At 39.8% G+C, this 19,989-nt stretch overlaps 1 protein-coding gene across 1 annotated transcript; it reads right to left on the bottom strand.

Annotated features, from left to right (window-relative positions):
* Nucleotides 1-300: 300 nt before the first annotated feature.
* LOC130185494 (ectonucleotide pyrophosphatase/phosphodiesterase family member 7-like) lies at nt 301-6,064 on the bottom strand. The gene is made up of 6 exons (XM_056401982.1): nt 5,830-6,064; nt 5,258-5,403; nt 4,253-4,882; nt 2,611-2,845; nt 911-1,022; nt 301-753 (listed from the first exon to the last, which is right to left on the bottom strand). Exons 1-6 carry the CDS (start codon nt 6,062-6,064, stop codon nt 696-698), a joined length of 1,416 nt encoding a protein of 471 aa, XP_056257957.1. The 3' UTR covers nt 301-695.
* Between the last annotated feature and the right edge of the window lie 13,925 nt (nt 6,065-19,989).

The raw sequence follows: 19,989 nt of genomic DNA, 5'->3' as shown, positions 1-19,989 counted from the left end.
TGCTGAATTATGTCCCATGGCAGGCACCGTCGTATGATGTTCACATATTGTAAGTGAAAGTAGAGACATATTCATTATAAAGTAATTACTGCTTTGTTCTCAAATCAGATCTTAAAACACACTTTTTTCGACTTGCAGGTTCGATTAATCACTTTTCTCTACATGGTGCTTTTTTATTTTAACTTTTTTTTGTTTTTCAAAACAATTAATAGGCCTAGTTAAATAGTTAATCCTAATTTGTGGCCTCAGGTGCTCTTATTCAAGGCTCAATTTTAAGACAACCGCATAGCCTTACGTAAATTAGGTTTAGGTAAATGAAGTTTATTCATTCAGACATTCAATTACAACATGTTGTGAAACAGACAGTAATATACATTTTATAATTTACTTTTACTTTACATTTTATACTTCACTCACTTTGCATTACAGAATTAGATTTAACGAAATACTAAACAAAATAAACTCAAAGTAGGCTGATGAATTCATTTACTCTTCACCCAGTTCTGTTCATTTTCCATTTTAAACCAAAAATAATAATTTGTAAAATGGTTACACACACCTCTGCTTTTTGGTTCTTTGTGTGATTAAGAAAAATCCATATCCTCATATAGGATGAGATAGAATCACCCAGAGAGACTGTCCACAGGCAGCTGTTTCCTAGTCTCACACCGAAGAATTACGATTTTGTGTGGTGATCAAAATGAAGTTTGCTTTGTATTTTTTTTCTCTTGAGGATGTTTCGAACTTCCTGATCTGAAAACAGAAAGATACAATTGTCATATTGTTACCTTTATATCAATATTGAAAATAGTCTTATTCGTGAATTACTGAATTTGACCTTTTTTGCCTATACTTACAGGGGACAAACAGAAATGGCATGTAATAATTGTTTTAATTACTTTGTTATTACCTTTTATTCTTCGGTTTCCTCTTGAGTGTTGTGTAGGTTATCATCACTATAAAAACTAAAACAAGAAATCCAGCCACTGCAGCTAGTCCCGTGAAGACGTTTTGCAGGACATCTTGACATGAAAAAACAGAACACATTCAAATTTTAAGTTTGTGCTTTTGGAAAGTTGATGCTGATATTTCTACACTGATTTTGCAGACCGCTGGAATTTTGTGTGAGTATTTTTAAAGAACCACAGTTATTTTACCCCATTTGCCTCATTGTGATCTTATTCCTCTACTTCCTCCCTTAAAATACCTGTTTTACAGCAACCAGTACTGCCTTTACTCAAGTACTAAACTGCATCAACTAACCACATGATGGCGCTATAACAATTACTTTTACATTTTGTCCAATAGCTTCTTTGTGTCACTCAGGCACAAAGGTCTTCTGTACGTTGTGAGCTTTGCTCACCACAAGAGGAGCTTGTTTACTGAAAACTGCTGTGATCAGTGTCATCTGTGTCTTACAACAGGAAACACAACAACTTTTAGTTTCAGGACAAATTCAAATGAAAGTCAGTCCAAATTAATGTGCCTTCTTAAAAGCCAAACAAAAAATTTAAGTAGACAATATTTTTGGGTGAAAATCCGGAATAAAACAAAAACAAGGAGCCTTTAGTATGAGTAGGTTAAAATGGAAACACTCAAGTTAAGTACAAGTGCCCAAATGTTATACTTCCATACTTACGTAAATGTGTTTGGTTGCTTTAAACTTGAGTTGCAGTTCAACAGTCTTAAGGTCAGATTATGTTGCCCCTACTAGCAAATTAAATGACCACGCCAGATGTAAAATCTAAAACTCACTTTGCAAAATTATGAGCTGTGTGAGTAAAATCACACACAAATCATCAATTGATTTTACTAATAAATGTAAGTGTAACAAAGCCTGATATATCTTATTCCTCTGAGCCATAGAGCTTCATTATTGTCCAAAAACTATTAAACACACATCAGTGAGCCACACTTCCACTTTCTGACATTTATTACCACACACTCTGTAGTTTATTTTTGACTTGATTCTGCTCCAGATAATCATTATATGAAATGCTTTATATATTCCCTGATTGAGTAAAGTTAGCTGTAACTGTAACTTTAACTACAGTGCACAGACTTTTACAAAGCCTTTAAAAAGAGTATATTAGTGACCTTTCCTTCATTTCAGAACTGATGAAGCCTTTCGAATAAAACGTCTTCAAGAACCTTAAGCAAGTTCAGTTCCTTACATTCAGCACTTAGAAATACCATGACCTGGATGAATCTTCACAGACATATATTAGTGACCCATTTTTAAAGATTTACTTTATGGCTTCAGTAGGAACCAGAGAGCTTAGTCTGATGCACTCAAGTCAGAAAACATTGAGAGAGGATAAACACATCGCACGATTTATTCACAAATATAGAATATTGCCAACATTGTCCCTGTTGTAGCTGTTTAACAGCAGACACTTGGCATCACATTTTTACATATTCTTTTCGGAACTTACTGTGAGCAATGCCAGATGTACTTTCTAGTTTTAACCTACAGTACCTCTACATCTGATTTGGACATATGTGAAGTTGGAAATGATGGATGAATGGCCCAGAAATGAAGGAGCAGGTGTTGGAATGACACACTTTCGAGGCCACGGGGAGAGGCTCATTAGTCTGATATAAACTCACCCTGAGTTGTAGTGCTAGTAACCAGCATGTGTTTGGTGGCATTCAGGTGGCCGTCGTTGACCTCCGGCTGGATGCCCAGGATGTGACACATCAAGGGGTAGATGTTTACCGTCTCAAAAGGTCCCACTTTCAGATTCTTCTGAAACGCCGGACCCACTGCCCTGAAGAAAGGCTTCATGTCCATCTCTTGGTTGTCAAAGCCGTGCTCTCCCTTGTGGAACTGAACTGGGAAATACTGCAAGGACACACAGGGACAGTTACCACAACTCGCATGACCCAGTTTAGGTTCATTTAGACTGCAGCTCTTTTAAGCCAGTGATTTTAATAACAGGACATTACCAGCAACAGAGTTCACACATCTTGGCCTACTCTTATTTACTCAGCAGAGGGAGGTATTGGCCAAGTGAAAGAGTCATTTCCATATTGTAGAAGGAAGGCCTGTTTTCGCTTTGTGATTACTATCAACTGATGAAAGTGACTAAATGAGAATTTTAATCATCTCTAAAATTTCCATTTTCATAAAATACTTTAAGGACATACATTCATTTGATAATGTCGTAGTATATATTAAGTTTAATGAGACAAACTGTGATATAAATACCACTATGTGGAGGACCCAGTTATCTTAGCTATTATGTAAGGGTCTCAACATACATATCCTTCCCTGGGATGAAGCTAAAAGGAGTTTAAGTGGCCATAAAATGACCGTCAGAAAATACAGTCACGGCAGGTCGTAACCTGTAGTCTTTAGATAACCCATTTCATCAGTGGATTCACAGGACTGATTATTTTCCTCATCGTCAGGATTTGAAGACATTCTATGATTTCAATAACTTAAATTAACTTAAGACTTGATGGTTCTCAATACTGACTGACACATTCAGTTGCAAAGTTGCTGCACAGTGAAGTGACTGATATGAAAATGCTAATTTTGAATTTTGAGGCATGAATAGCTTCCTGAAGCATTTGAGAGCACTGCATGTCATCAGCCAGGCCTGGATTATCCCGAGGACGTGCAAATTCACTTGATTAAAATTGTAATGTACTAAGATTAGAATTTAACTCCTTGTCTCTAGTTCAAAAGTGTCCAGTTTCACCATTTTCTATAAATAAAACACAGCTGGTAACTTCAGTATTTCTGATGTCAAGACTGTTTATCTGGCTATTTATCTGTATCAGCAGATTAGTGTTATCATTTGATTTCCCTTTAACCAGCTAAGTAGGCCATTATCACATAAATTACTGGCTGTTAGTAAGCTGCCAATACCTCTACATGAAATGGAAATGCTGTAGCAGCGGTTATTCTAAGGAGTCTCAGTAGTAAAAGTAATATCTTTACATTTTGCTGCTGTTTTAAGTACTCTGCAACTTGGCATGTTAGTGGAAATGATGACATGGAATAGCTATTTACTTTAAAGGGTAAATCAGTAGGACTTGCATTGGGTAGAAAACTGCTGCTGCAAGTCACTCTATAGTTTTAAACTTTCCAAACCCAAGTCATTGATATCAGAGACACATATGTCTGATCACTCTTGCAGCCCCTCAGTTATTAGATAACTCATGCCTTCAGTCTGACAGGTAACATCCAGTTCTTGAACAAGAGAGACATAAAAAGCAAATGTGACTTTATCTGTCAACGCACCCCATTGATTACATATCCAGGGTCCGACCAGAGAATGATGGGGAGGATGCGATCATTTTTGGCAAAGTGGAGACGTTCTGGCATCTCCTCCTTCTTGTATACATGGAGGTGTGGATGTGAACCCTTCAAGGCATTGTAAACCTTCTCCAGCTTGCCTGGCTTTGGCAATAACATCCCAGAGGGCCCAAAGTCCACCAGGTGAAACGACAGGTCTCTGAACGAGAAGCCCGGGATCTTGGACAGGGTGATTTCTTCCACCTGACCATTGCGGTACACCGAGGTCATGCCGTGGTCGGCTGTGATGATAATGTTCAGGCTGTTGGTCAGCCCATGTTGTTTCGCTGATTGTCGAATGTAGCCCACAGTTCTATCAACTTGCTTGACCATTTCCCGACGCTCTGGCGAGTCTGGACCATATCTGTGGCCTGTTCCGTCTGGCTCACCAAAATACAGGGTCACAAAGTCCAGATCCTGGTCTCTGAACCAGCCCATCACCTTGTCTGTGTTTTCTCGCCAAGCAGTCTCATTCTTGTAGTTGTAAAGCAGTGGCTCCACTTCCCGCACCATAGCAACCTGTCCCTGGTAACTGGAAGCCGTGCCAGGAAAGTGAAGAGAGCCCGCTTTTAGGCCCTTGAAGGTTAGGAAAAAGAGGCCACATTAACATCACACACATAAATATGACACATGTACTTTGACATGTTTACAAGTATGCCAAGAACTCATCTGTCCACACTGTCAGCATACAAGGAAATCAAATTAGTAGTTGATGCATTTTTATTCATTTTCTTAAACGTACAGCTGAACTTTTTAGGCAGCTTTACAGCAGCTTTCATTTGCATGCAGTTAACATCTATACCTGCAAAATAGTTTCCAATATAACTGCAGTGATCTACATGAAATCATTCAGCAGGCTTTCAGAGGTGTTTTGTCAAGAGAAATGGTTTCTAGTGCTGTAAACAGCAAAACAGTATCTCAGAGATAAGATGGAAATTGTGCTGCACACACCTGTCTCTGCGCTGTGATCCAGATAGGCAGAGTGCCATTGTCCCACCACTCATTCACAAACTGAGTCTGATAGTAAGGCTTCTTCTCAGTGGTGGTTGTGTTGAACCACATGTTGTGGATTACCCCATGATTCTCAATGTAGCGGCCTACAGAAGAGAATCACTGTCAGTCGGCTTGCACTCATTATTCATAGCGTGACACATTCACATTAAAAATTCTATCAACTTAACGGGCTGAGTGGCATGACGCTTTTGGACAAGGTCTTACGACCAACTTCGGAGATTAGAGGAATTTAATTTCAAGGAAGTTAAATTTCTTTTAGCTGGCACTGATGATTTGAGAGTCAAAATAAGAAAGGGAGCAGAGAATTCTTCCCTCAGTCATCCAAGCATAATCATCTTACTCAGCTATAAAAGCTGTTGGACCCTGGGACATTCAATTACAACTAATTCCTTTTTCCTGTGGCTTTTTTCTGTCCTTGCAAAGTAAACTCAGAGCAGTTTCCTGTTCCGTCATGATATGCAGATCCCCTGCCAACTGAAAGCACTGTTGTAGAAAATGAAACACTTTACCTGTCAAGAGGGTGAAGTGTGTAGGACTGGTGATGGTGAGGTAAGGAGGTGTGACATATAGGGCTTTGACTCCATCCTTGGCCATTTTGTCGAGGTTTGGTGTGTCGACATCACGGTCGTAATCCCACCGGAAACCATCGAAGGAGATCAGCAGCACTTTCTGTCTCTGTTTGTTTACCGGCGCTCCGAGGATGGACAAAGCCCAGAGGAGGCACATACTTGCAGTCCACAGCATGGTGAACACAGGCACTTCACAGATCTTAACTGACTTTATCCTCCAGCTAAAACTCTCATTTACAAGAGGATCCACCTCTTGGCATCTCACCTGAGGTTTCTGAAGCCAACATGTTCTGAGCAAAGTTTCACCAATTTATCTTATCTGTTAGATTGGACAGACTTTATCTCAGCACTTTCCTGCATGCGGCCCAATGGTGTTTATGAGTCGATTTTACGGTTGGGAGTTGTGTTCACAGTGAATTTTCCCCGTTTTGCTCTTGAGGACTGCCAGTAAAGCAGATTAATCTCTCCGGACATCACGGCTGTTTGTTTCCCCCCCTAACTCGGTTGTTGATGCTGTCTTTCTGTTTGTCTGGCTGCCTGTCTGTGTTTCGGGAGTTTCCTGTGAATCATTGACAATGGGGGAATGACACTTTGATGGGTTTCACCTTGAGTTGGGATGGTGCATGATTGATCTGACACCAGGAAAATGAAGAGGAAATTGAGAGTATATTCTTTGTCAGCTAGCGGTGGTCTCTCGAGAAGAAAAGACCCTAATAGACATATTCATTTTAATAACTCTAATGTGTATATTAGCCTCAGGATATTGTTAAAAGATCTTTTAAAATCTACATTGATTTTTTTTTAGCAACGGCCATGACGATGGACAAACTATTAAAAATGAACTGCAGCCTCCTCAGTGTTTCAGCTCAGATCATACTCAGTGTTCTCATCCAGACATTATATATCATGCCTTGTGATGTAACCTTATCAACGTCCATCAAATTGCTAGACAAGCTCACTCTTCAAATTTGTTCTTTATTGTGTATGTCCTTGGAAGAGGTTCAAGGGAATTGTCTAATCTTTATGGAGATAAGGGATAACATTCATCAGCTTTCATTTACCTCATTCATATTCATTAGCATTCTCATATTAACTCTATATGCTCATCGTCCACTGTCAGCAAGATTTGGAGGAGTGTTTAGGACTGCTGAGACTGGTGGAAGTCTCAGATCTCTGCTATGAGAACTTTATCAAACACACACACTCTGAACTTAAGGGGCAAGCAAACTTTATCCGACCCTCTCAATCCTGCACAGAATTTCCACAGGGAATCTCACATTTTCTTGAAGAAGAAAAGTAAGGTTTTTGCCTTAAGCACTCCCTGCTGCCCATACACAACCCGCCAAAACAACTTTGTCCGTTTGAGCCGGAGCATGTACATTATTAATACACAAATTAACAACATGGTATTTCCTAGGCTGAACAGAGAGTATTGTGTCTTTAAGCAAAGGTTCTGACAACTCATGCTAATCATCATCTAGAAAATGTTACATCCTGTGAACATCTGTAAATCCTCTCATACTGTACATTCAAAAGTGCGTCCTACAAACTTCTGAATCTGTCACTACAACTCAAACTTTAGACTTACAAAAATGAAATGGAGTAGAAGTCGACTCATGTCTATTTTGAAGGGAAGTTTGTTAATTTTTGATTTGTGTTCTTTTTTTGTACTTAAAACTCTTGAACAAAGTGACAAACTCTCCACACACTCTCTCACTTACTGCTGGTTTATTTATTTTACACAACGTTTCTGTCTATACAACTTTAATCATGTACATGAAAGAACAAGCCTTACAACACTTCCAAATGCTGTATACATACAGTACATAGATGCAAATAAATAAATCATCCAATCAGAGAAACACAAAAATGTGTTCAGCTGGTGCATTATATGCTAAAACACACACATAGCCATCAAGGTTATTCATTACAGACAACATCTTTTCATAAAAAACATCCATGAAATATCACAAGCTTTGAAAAGACAGACCGTTAATGCTAAAAGTATTTCATCATGCATCAAAGAGCATGGAAGCAATATCCATATAACAACCACATATTTTCCCAAAGTCAAAGAATTAGAAAATGGCAACATCAGGTGTATGATAAAAGACCTATATCCACAATTTACTGAATGCATATATTTGCCGTCCATGGAATAACTGCACGCTGCCCAAAGAATAAGGGAAGTTGTAGATATGGGATCAATACAACAAGTCTATCTACTGTGTTTCATTCACCAGTTAATCTAATTTTGTGGTCCTTTGATTGGATAATTTAATTAGCATCTGTGTGTGCTTATAATCCTTGTAATGATTGTTCTTAAACTTGATGAAGGTTGTTTGAACCAAAAATAAACCAGCAGCAATCGAGACAATCAAGAATTTGTCACTTTTGTTCAAGATGCATCTGTGACACATGCAGATATGTAGAGATTTGTCAGTTTTTTGATGACATACTATCAACTCTTTACAGATTAGTCCCTCGAGATCAAGATAAAAACACAAGACCAAATGATTTTTTCCCCCATGATCCTCACAGCTTATTTAATTTTACGCAAAATGGCTCTAAATAAAAGTTGTATAAAATTACGTTTTTTGAAAAATAAAAACATAATCTAATAAGTGTGATGATAGTTGTGAGAATTGTCATGCTAAAAAAAATACCTCACGATCAAGCGAACTGTTCAACATTTGAATTTCCACAATGCATATAAAATGTTTACTCTTAAGTCTGAATTGCTGATGAAAGGAGTCAGATCCAAACACAAACACAACCACACAACGACCCCTTCATGAGTGAAAATAAACTCTTAACTGCATCTGTATTCTGTTCACTTGGTGTCTGAATGGCAAACTGTTTCTTTCCCTGCTGTGACTGGAAGTAGACCATCAAGTACCACGCCAGCGTGCAGAGATCGATGTGTTTTGAATTGTGAGCAAACAAACTTTTGATGCATGAGTGGCTTATTATCAGGTTACATGCAAGCAAGTCCAAGCGTAAGACTTCAAACCAAAGGAAAACGCCATGGAGGTGTTATTATTTTCCTATTAGCAAATTACACGTTTGGAGCAAACATCATGTCAGCCTGGTTAATGTCTTTCCATTACAAATCAGACACAACATTCTTGATAAACAAATCTACAAAATGTTCACTACCAACACTTTTCAGCAGATGATTTTATTAATATATAAACATATTAAACTCCAGTTTTGGAGATATATTTTTTTCCCTAATATGCACGTCTACATTTTGGCAGTTTTCATTACTATCTTCAATTTTAAGGATTTTCATTATTTATTAACTTGTACAAACCACATGTCATGATCTCAATAATTCATATACATATATATAGAAATATATATATATATATATATATATATATATATATATTCAGTTTAGATAACTTCAAGTACACTTGTAAGTAAATTAAGGACATTTCACATGAGGATATTTGTTCCCTTGCGCTTCATGTGAATGCAGGGCCTCTAGTTTTATCAGAGTATTTTCCCATAAACAGTATTGCTGCTTTTAATTTATGTGGCTATAATCAATATTTGTACAATGTATCAAATGACAATGTGAAAACAATGTGACAATGTGAAAAGGGTTAGTAGTAACGAACCTAAAGAGAATTATGACCTCCGTCTGCAGCTCCCCTCGGCTTCATGGAGCTTAATAGGGAGTTTCAGCTCTTTGTTTAGCTGTCTGTCTCGCAGCGTTACTGTTGTGGTTCACTCTCACCGCTCTCATAATGTTGTTTCCAGCAGCAGCAGGCAGCTGTTTTCAGCGTTTCCTGCTCAGCACCAAACAGAAGACAGACACAGTTAGAGACTAACTGGTGAACATACTGAAGCATTTAGCAGCTAAAGAGCCACATATTTCCCTCAGGAGCTTGTAGAGACCAAAAGCTAAAACAGAGCTAAAAGAGGCTGAATCCTGGACTTAGATTTATCAAGTGACCAGAAACACACATCCACATGAATGATGTTGTTCTGTAACTGCTAGTTGTGGTTGCTTGTATGTTTATTAAGATCCGCATTAGTTGATCCGCTACATAACAACATCAGCTATTCCCTCAGGGGTTAGTGCAGTCTCCAGGGTGACAGTGCAAAAATACACATACATATGAGTAACTGCTAACAATTTCACTATATGAACCTAAAAGGTAATGATGCCAATGATGTGTTCACAGCTTGTTTCCTGCTGCCCCCCAAGTGGTCAAAAAGGTAGTTCTTGTAGGTTTATGCCAAAAAATAGGTCCTTCACCACTGACCTCTGCTACAGACTCCATTCGATGTACTGTTCCAGCACTCTGAAATTAGTGAAAATCTCCTTTACACACCCAGATAGCTCTTCAGGGCCGGCTTCCTGCACTGGCACTGAGTGTTTCCATTGAACATAACTGGCTAATCCCTAATGGTGGCGTAAGAACAGCATTCATACGACACTCAGTATTTGGCAGGTTGTGAGTTGTGCTGATCCACAGTGGATCAGGCCTCCAGCCTCCAGCAGGCCCCTCTCATTGAACAGTCTTATTAGGGAAACAGACCAGATTTCAGCAACAGCTTAGGTGCAATGGCTGTGGTGCTGCAAGGAGAGCACTCTTTCACACCTGTCAAACAGCCATGCTGAAACTGATGAAGAATGAGGAGGGTTTGAATGTGTGCGTGTGTTTGGTTTTGTGTTAATGTAGGTGTGTAATTTTCTGGCCCAGTACTGTAAACACCCACATATGGTCAACATGTGATGACAGCATGGAGCTTAGGGCAGGGCTCAGGGTCAGAGATTTACCACAAGGCTAGCATAGACAGGTAAATCAGCTTTTTAAAGAAATAAAATCAATCTGTTTTATTCATATCCAGTGTCGTTGTTGCCAACTAGGAGTAGCATTAACAATCTAACATCCATGTAAGCACTTTATCAAACTGTACTTATACTCAAACTGACCTTGAGTCTCTGTCTCTACCCTTGGACAAAGCCTATATGCGAGTGCTGCACCTGTTGTGTGTGTTGACTTTGATTTGATAACAATGAGATTAACATTTAGAGAGGGTGGTAGTCAGTTCCGGCTGACTGGCACAGTGTATGTAACATACTGTATTAAAATCGAACAGCAGGAATGTGACAGCAGATATTCCTATAATATAGTAGCTCTTACTCCAACAGGCCACTAGCATGTAGTAATCTTCTTTTCAGTCCATCTGCATCCTGAATCTAACAGTTGCTAACCTACAGCAAATCAACTTTCCTCTTCACTAATTCCTTATTCGCTCTCTGAGCACTCTGTCAAGTAAATATGACTGTTCTGTTTTTTTGCTTGTTGTTGAGCTTCACTGTCCAACAGTTATTTATTGGTAAATCAGAACGGGGAAAATATGACACTTGGTTAATGATTAGCTAAACTTAAACCATAAAAGATACCATAAACATACAGTAAATTATACTGTACTTTTAGAAAACAGTTGAATTGAACTTTTACCTTAAAGCTTACAGCTTATTATTGCCTGTGATAAGAGCTGGATAGTTCAGAGATAAGAGAAAAGCAACATTTAGTGGTAATATGATGCATTTTGTTTATGAATACTATTCAGTCCTAATTCTGTATTAGCACTCACATTTATGTATTTTTTGTCTGGATCAAAAATCTCCTGAAGCAACATTTTCATTGTAAAATTGGATTTAAAATCCAAATCTAATCTGACTGTTTTAAAATCAGCAGATTTTATAAAGCTGCAAAGACCTTAAAATAAAGGAATAAGGACACCTTATTGTCCACTAGTGGCACCTGTGTAAAATAGTCTCCCAAAAATGAACTACTTTCATTCTGAGTAATGTTTGCTGAAGAATTACAGTGCCCAGTTTGAGGAAATTGCACAGCCTTTTTTTTTATTTTTTTTTTATAGAAAATACGTATTTATATATATTTGTTAGTTATTTTAGATTTACATCTTTAGTAGGTGCCATTGGGCTTGATAGCCACAGATGGCGTAGGAGGTCACAGTATTGACATTTTCATTTTTTAACCACAAGAAAATTAAAATATGTAATAATGCCAGACGTATCCTTTGTTTTTGGAATAGAGTCCAAAGCATTGCCAGCACCACCTACAGGCTGTAGTGATTATTACACCCCACAAAATGTAACCAAACAAACTACATACCAACAATAATGCTGTTTCTAGAGACTCACCAGTAGCCTGAGATGTACAGGTTGCCCGGAGGCTGGGACTAGTCCCCAAAAGGTTCATCCTGGGCAGCACGAATGTTCTTAGTGAATTTCATTACAACGTTTCTTTTAGAATTTTATATTTATTCTGATTATTTGCGTGGAAGTTTTGGCCTGATGGTGGAGATAGTCCTCTACAATCAGCCTCCTCCTGATTTGCAAGGGCAACAACATAACATGAATACAGACAAATGAAATGAAAAAAGTGGGAAGCAAATATGTTCATATTAAATTGCATTGCAGGCTTCAAGAGAAATCTGTAGAGTAGTGGACAATAATGAAGAGCCAAGATGCAATATGCAGTATACAGTAAATGGCCATTACCACCCTGGAATATCTGTAACCTTAGCCTGTGTTCCATGTCTGTACTGTGTGTGAGAGACAGAGAGCGGGAGACTGAAGGTGAGAGAATGAGTAAGAACTGAGAGCAGAGTGGAGGAGGCTCAGGCTTGTGGAGGCAGCTAGGCTGATTTGCGGCTTCATTCCAGCGCGTGGGCCCTTTCAGGCTCTGTTGCCTGTAACAGGTTGATGTGATAAACTCTGTAGCCGAGCCAGTCAGATGTGGCACAGTGGAGGCGCCCTCCTCCTCGCTCCTCTCCCTTTGGCCTGGTGTCTCATTGTGGCGCTGTGGGGCTCCGATGTGCTGGCATTACACTTTCACACGGCAGTAATTGATTTCTTTAATTTGCTTCAAGAGAAACTGTTGTCAGCCAACCAGGCAGCCATTTTTCAGGCCACTTTAATTAAATGCCAGGTCTTTAGGTGTGATATGAAATTCGTTTGGCTCCTCTGATCTTCTACTCCTCAGACAATTCATTAACATTTTCGTTTCTGCCTTTATGTTTTACACAAAGCTTCAAAAAGGAGCTCATCAGTGACATTTCGGTTCCTGCGCTATACATTCAATCATTTATTTAAGTGCATTTAAACTAGAGATTAAGTGCAGTGTGGCTGTTTCACTTGAGATAATACAGAGTCTCAGTCAGCTGAGGAATTCATGAGAATAAAAAAAGCAGACCTTCAGTTGGGTGTCTTTTATTAGAGGCTCTGTTATATATTGTAACTGTTCCAGGTTACTAAAATGTACCTGAAGACAAGGCGATAATAGAATTAACTGTAGTGAATGTTGAACAAAGATTCAGGTCCATGTTCCTCACTTTAAAAAAAAAAAAAAAAAAATCTTCCTCACTCTGGTGGCTAGCAGCTACATTACTCTGCCTCAGTGGTGAACATGCTTCATCCTGGTTACTTTTGTCTCTTTTGCAACAATCAAAACTGTCATTAGGCCTATAATCTGATGGGAATTATAGGTTTAATAGTATAAAATCTCTTTTGCATCTCACATGTAATACCTGGTGAAACGGCACAGGGCAGGTGTGTCTTCGGTCTAAAGATGCAGAACCATTTATTTCTGCAATAATAGCAGGGGAACAGGCACACCTCCCTAATAATATCCTGATGCCTCCCCACTCGCTCTGACTCAGAGATCTTCTGAAATGCCCCTCTCCACTCATCCTCTCAGAGTGGCCTTCCTCTCATGGCTCATGGAGATGAACAGCAGCTGCCTCTTCCTGCCTCCCACCATACGTCAACACATCAGCACCACTCTGCCTGCCTGCCAGCCTTCAAACACAAAAAAATATGAAGCCCGGAAGAATAGTTTGTTGCAGTTCATATTACATGTATTGATAAAAAAAAAAAAATATATATATATATCTATATCAAATAAATATTATATTAATAAATAGTATATGTATGTGTGTGTGTGTGTGTGTGTGTGTGTGTGTGTGTATATGTGTGTGTATGTGTACATATATTTTTTTTCACAGTTGAAGTTAGTCTAGATTTTATCTTCATTTTTTGCCACAGTGGCAGCATAGCTTTAAGGAAGATAGTGCTGGTTGGACAGCATGTGCACTACTTTTGTCCAGACTGAAATATCTGAACAACTATTGGATTAATTGCCATCCTGTGCAGACATTCATATTCCCCACAGATGAAGCCTACTGACTTTGATGATTATTCCGAAGTGTTGTTGTTCCTCATTTTCCAACAAGTATTGGATGGACACGATATTTGATACAGGTATTTATACTGCCTAAAGGAGGAATCGTAATGACTTTGATCCCATAACTTTTCATCTACCACCAGCAGAAGCTCAGAGTTCTCTCAGAGTTAGTGAAAAGTGACATCTACTGGATGGATTGGTAATTTTCTACAGACATTCCTCGTTCCCAGATGGTGAATATGGTGAGTAGATAGTTTACACTGCAGTTGGTTTTCAGTTGCAGAAAATACTAGAAATAAGGAACAGCATTGGCAAAATCTAAGACCAGAGATTTCTTTGCTTGGACTGAAAACGAGGTGGAGCTGTTACTGAAAGTCACACGGGTATAAGGTCGCCCCGCCATGGGGGGCAGAAAACACAGATTTGGAGTTGTCTCAAAGCAAATGCAGTGACATATTAGAGCAGTACCGGGATTGTTTAACCATCAAAGCCACAAATCAGGGAAGAATATGTCATAACTCATAAGACCCAATTAGGTAGCGAACATGGGTGTCTGCGTCATCCTTTTCAAAGATCTCTCGTCCAGACTAAAATGCAACCCTGAAAGTTTTCATACTAAAATGCTGCCAGCTTTTCCAAACGTATCAGTTTTAGGCTACTCCAGAGTAGTATGGAAGTGTATGTTTGAACTGAGCATAAATTGAAAAAGGAAACTTCATGGTAAAGGGTTGAGTGCTCTTGCTATTATACAACGAGAAGATCTCCAAAGACTGAGCCTAGCTGGGGCTGTCCAATAGATGTGGCTGCATCGCAGTTTGCTGGAAACATTTCAGACCCTGAGCATCTTCAATGTGTTTGTTCTTCAGCAGCTGCATCTCCATAATAGTTTAGGGTTGTTTTGCCAACATTTTGTATTTTACAAACATATTGAACACACATTGGCATCTCATACATACTGATACTTTGCTCATTTTAATTACTGTATGCAACATGCTGTCTAATCTGTATTTTCTAAATAGAATACTGTATATTAGCAGAAAAGAAACCGTAGCATTAATTTTCCTGCTTCAGAGACTAAACCAAAAAGAAAAACCACTTGTGTGCTGTATGTATACTGACAAAGTCAATAGCTATGAAACACATAATTAAATATTAAGTTAATTATAAATTGATATCAGCATTTATATACATTGAATAGTGATGCAAGCTTCTAAAATAGACCTGAACATTTAGGGTCAAAAACTTTTGTTAAAAAAGTTGTCCACGCCAACATTGTGGTTTCTGAGAAACCGAAGAATCATGCTGCATGCAGTGTCAGGGCTTCATCCCAAATGCATTTAAAGAAAGGTTTTCATCTGGAAATAGAGCGGGAGGCATTGTAAATGGGACATTAAAAGGAATCCCACATCAATTTCCCACACCAAATGCTGCATAACAGGAGTAATTTTGACAAAGTAGCCGTGTGATTATTTTTTATTTCCATTTGAAAGCAATTAGCTGAAAGGTCCTTCCCTTGAGTTTCTGTGGCAGAATGTGTGGAATGACTCAGGATAATTGCTGTGAAATGAACAGAGTGCCAAGTTGAGAGAAGCACGAAAACCGCAAGGGTTCCCTCTCCATGGAAACGCCCTCTGCCTTTGTCAGTGCACCAGGAAATTAGGCAGCAAGTGATAACGGGGCTTGAATGAGTAACAAATGCAGGGGGGCGAGTGATATTTACTCCATTTCAAGCCATTACAGAAATTGAGTGTTTCCCCATGTCTCATGCTGTGCCTACTGAGTGTTGGATGCAGGAGGAGGAGGGTCATTAAACATGGCAGCCGCTAGCGACATGCTGGAGAAAGCCGGTTGAACAACAGTTTCACACCACCGATGGGCAGGACAGATATAATGAAGCCCAGTGCTGTCAGTGTATGGCACCAGCTGATGATACTGATGCCTGAAAGGAGGACAAGGTGTTAGACGAAAGACAAGGCTGAGACAGTGTTTGCAGCTCATCTCATGTCTTTGCCACAAGCTGCCTCCTCAGCTTCTGCCCTAATTGCTGCCTTGCTTGGAGGCAGCTCTCCCTCGGTATGCCTTTCATGCCTCCTTTAATTACGTCAGCCGGAAAGGAATGTGATTGTTATTGTCATTACTCTCGTTAGTAATTAAGCAGCTATTGACTCCTTCCCTACATTCAGTCTGTTTGATTAGGCCTGAGGTCTGGAGATATGGATTAGGCTCTCACAATGTTGCAGCCGTACAGCGCTGCAGTCTTTTGTTGGCCAAGAGCCATGTTGGCCGTACACATACAAGCTGGGGAAGAGGAAGAACTTAACTGTTGCCTACTATTTCAGCCAGGGAAGCAGGCAACTGTCAGCCTGTGCTCACCATGGAGAAGTTGGAACGCCTTCACCCTTCATGCTACCTCATTGTTGGTGACACCGGGGGTGCGCACCTCCACAGAAATGGTACAGGAAAAAAATCATCCACGTAAATCACCAACGCAGGGCTGTCAAGAATCTGCGGAACGAACACTTAGGCAGTGGTGGTGTAGATTCGCCTCAGCAGTGATGGAGGAGAAAGAAAGTCATTTTGCAAACTGTATAGCCAAAGTTCAGGAGATAAAATCTGAAGTTTTCTGAGTTATCATGCCCTTATGTCTCTTGACGAAAAAAGGCATTGAGAACCACCATGGCTGAACAGACAAGAGGAGAAACTGAGTTATTCAACGCATTGGTTTAATGAAAAATCTTTCCTTGTCACTAGCTTTTGCAGTTGCAAGCTCTGTAAAATCCTTGTAAGTGGCCCTAGAGTTATTATTCTTTTTTTTCAAACTTCTACAACAGTACAGTCCACTGTGTTTCCATAGAGCCGTTTATTCAGCTACTCTTCATGACATTTGTAATGTTGGACAGATGAAAACTTTTTCCAATAGTAGGCTCAGTAAATGAAACTGAAAAGTAGAGGTTGCGTTAGGTCTCGGGTCAGTGTGTCAATAAGTATCGCTATCAGCTCTGATCAAGTAGTGGTCATAATCATTAATTGGTGAAGCATCATGCTGGTCCCAGTGATGGTCTTCCTTCTCTGTCTGGGTCTATTCAGGTTCACCACTGTTTGGGTCAGGTCTCATTATTGTTGGGGATATTTCATGCACTTCTGTTAGTGGTAGAACGCCAAATTTGTTCATTTGCATGAAAGATTCATGCACATTTTAGAACAACCCATGAGAATTATTACTTAAAAATTTAATTGGCTGACGTGAACACATAAATCACTGTAGTGACAACTTCTTACCAAAGGTGTCACTAAAATCAAAAAAGACACAGAGATTCAGTGGGTTGCCATCTTAAAACCCAAGGGATTCCCTCCCTTTGGGGAAGTGGCAGAGTAAGATGAGAATAATAGTCTGAGTATAGAAGTGGGAGTTCAATAATCGTGCAGGAGTGACAAGGACCCAAAAGCAATTCCTGACTGAGCACTAATCCCCACTTTTTTTTTGTGAGACGCACAGAGAGTGAGATAAGCCTGGAGGTTAATGCAGAGGCGTCTCTCCTCCGTCCTCGGCGGTGACAGCCCCTGACAGGCGGACCCCAGCAGCACGCCTTGTTTATGTTAATGTAGGTGGCCCGGGCCAGCTCCCACACTGAGCAGCGCAGATAGAGACGTCAGAGGCTCGTAAGAGTGACACTCGCAACCTCTCGCCGGGCTACCCAGGATCTCTGCGTTCGCATATGAGGGATAGGCAGTGGAGGAGTACCCAGGGTGAGGGAAGATGGGTGAGGTGACACGGGCCTGCTGGGACTCCCACCCACCTAATCATCTGTGGTTGGTTCATCTACTTCTTCACACTTCGTTTGAACCACAAATGACATCTTGGAAAGAAAGGGAGAGGATTCTGCTTTTAATGTATGCATATTTTAAAATGTGCATTTTTATACCAGCTCTATTCTGTTTTACTTTGATAGGGTCAGGCCCTGACAGTTACAATCAAAACTAGCTATGCACTGCCAGTTTTGCCTTTATTTCCTATGCACATGTTACGTTATTCATAAAACTGGCATATCTGATGTACCAAACAGCATACAGGAAACTGATTCTTTATGTGAGTGACATGTGGAATAGAATTGCTTCTTTTTTTAATGGTAGAAATAAAAACGGGTTGTATATCTTTTCATAATAAAACCACATTTTGAGCTTCTACCATTATATTTGTATTAAATTAACAGTGGATCAGTTGATTATTGTAGTTGATTATCAGGGAGCTTTTAAGTCATATATGAAGCAAACAAAGCTCTAGCTTCCTCAACAGCATTTTGTCTTTTAAATAATTTTAAGAGAAATATCCTTCGGTTTGGAACCGTTGATTGGACAACATGAACAGTTTGAAGATGCCACTGGGTTCGGGGAACTTATAATATAAATAAATAGATATAATAAATACATCAATCAATAAATATGTATTTATATTGGTACAATAGATAGGATGTGAAAAGAGGAGAATCTATGTTAGCAGATCTTTCTTTCTTCTTGACTATAGAAGGCAGTTTTACCCAAAGACCCAAACATTTTCAACAAACCAGCCTGCAATCTGGTTTCCATACAGATTTTTTAAAAATCCATAATGAAACTTTTATCCACTGCCAAAGAAAACACTGTACCTCCTGGTGTAGCTGCCCCATATCAGCTCTGCACTGAGCACACGTTCCTTTTGTTGTTGTTCCCTTGTTTATCTGTTTGCTTCTCCGAGGTATCATCCTCATCATATGCCTTGTCTCTCACTGATGAATGGCTGTGCCTTGGTCACCTGCCCCCCCCCCCCCCTTGTTTGTGTCAGTGTGATGTAGGGCTGACCCGTGGAGGTGGGAGCAAGGTGGGGACATTGAGACAGATGAAGGGTCAGAGATGTGTGCCGAGAAGCTTCTCCTCTGGGTCTCCTTCACCCCGATGTGCTCGACCCGCGCCAGCCTTTCATTCTAATCTGATGATAATGATATTTGCTCAGGACGACCTCTGCTTGCACAGTGTAATTACCCCCCCAGCTTTCTATGATCTCAGCTATTGGAAATCGATGGGCCATAAGAGGGCCCCATCAGAGCTTATTATTATCACTGCTCGCTTTTCGTTACAGTGCGATCAGATTTAATATGTTGTCGAGTTTTTTACTGCATGTTTTCCCCCTGTTTTACGTCGACTACTTACTTACTTATGTCAGTGTGGTTAAATCAGTGTCGGGTTATTCTTTGAACACTCTTCCGAACATTTCTAAGATTCATACTATACTTTTGTTTCTTTTATCCTGCAAAGATAAAATCCCAGTCACAGACAATCAAAGGTTTAATATTAAAAATCATGTGTTTCTTCTTGATTTTATGCTCCCTAAACTATCCCCTCAGTGCACACCAAAACTGGTTCTAAGGATATTGTTGAGTGTTATTTTGTTCACCGTTGGCGTGGTAGCACTCAGCACTTCCATGCTTATCCATGCATTTGTGAGTGGATGCCTATTTAAATCAGTTAGGTTAGGCCACTTTGGATGACTGCTCTGGATGACTCCCTCCATTAGCTACTCATCCCGGGTTAAGTACCCTGTGGAACAGACGGCGCTGGCCATCAGGTGACCCTTCCGCTGCGCTGCCTTGACTGAGACACTTCAGTTGAGGCCTTGCTCTCTGCGACTTTCCGAAAGCCTCCCCGTAAATAGACCTTTCTTGTACTACCAAGGGTGTGCGTGTGGTCCACTGATCTGGACAATATTGCTACTACTTCAGCCTTATGAAACCAAAACTTGTTATTTCAAGAGTAAAGCAGTGTCTTTGCGGTGACCTTCGCGCTTGTTATTGTGTCTTGTGTCATGTCTTGTCACAGAGATAAGAGGATC

The sequence above is a fragment of the Seriola aureovittata genome, chromosome 17 (genome assembly GCF_021018895.1).
Source record: "Seriola aureovittata isolate HTS-2021-v1 ecotype China chromosome 17, ASM2101889v1, whole genome shotgun sequence".
Taxonomy (NCBI): domain Eukaryota; kingdom Metazoa; phylum Chordata; class Actinopteri; order Carangiformes; family Carangidae; genus Seriola; species Seriola aureovittata.
This window is presented reverse-complemented; position numbering and strand designations above follow the sequence as displayed.

What these genes read in the sequence shown, in the direction of transcription:
- LOC130185494 (XM_056401982.1), bottom strand. Translation starts at nt 6,064, where the DNA reads ATGCTGTGGACTGCAAGTATGTGCCTCCTCTGGGCTTTGTCCATCCTC. An exon ending in ACACTTCACCCTCTTGACAG is followed by an intron (nt 5,404 to 5,829) that starts GTAAAGTGTTTC and finishes TCTCTTCTGTAG; the next exon opens with GCCGCTACATTGAGAATCAT. An exon ending in AGGAAACCGAAGAATAAAAG is followed by an intron (nt 754 to 910) that starts GTAATAACAAAG and finishes TTCTGTTTTCAG; the next exon opens with ATCAGGAAGTTCGAAACATC.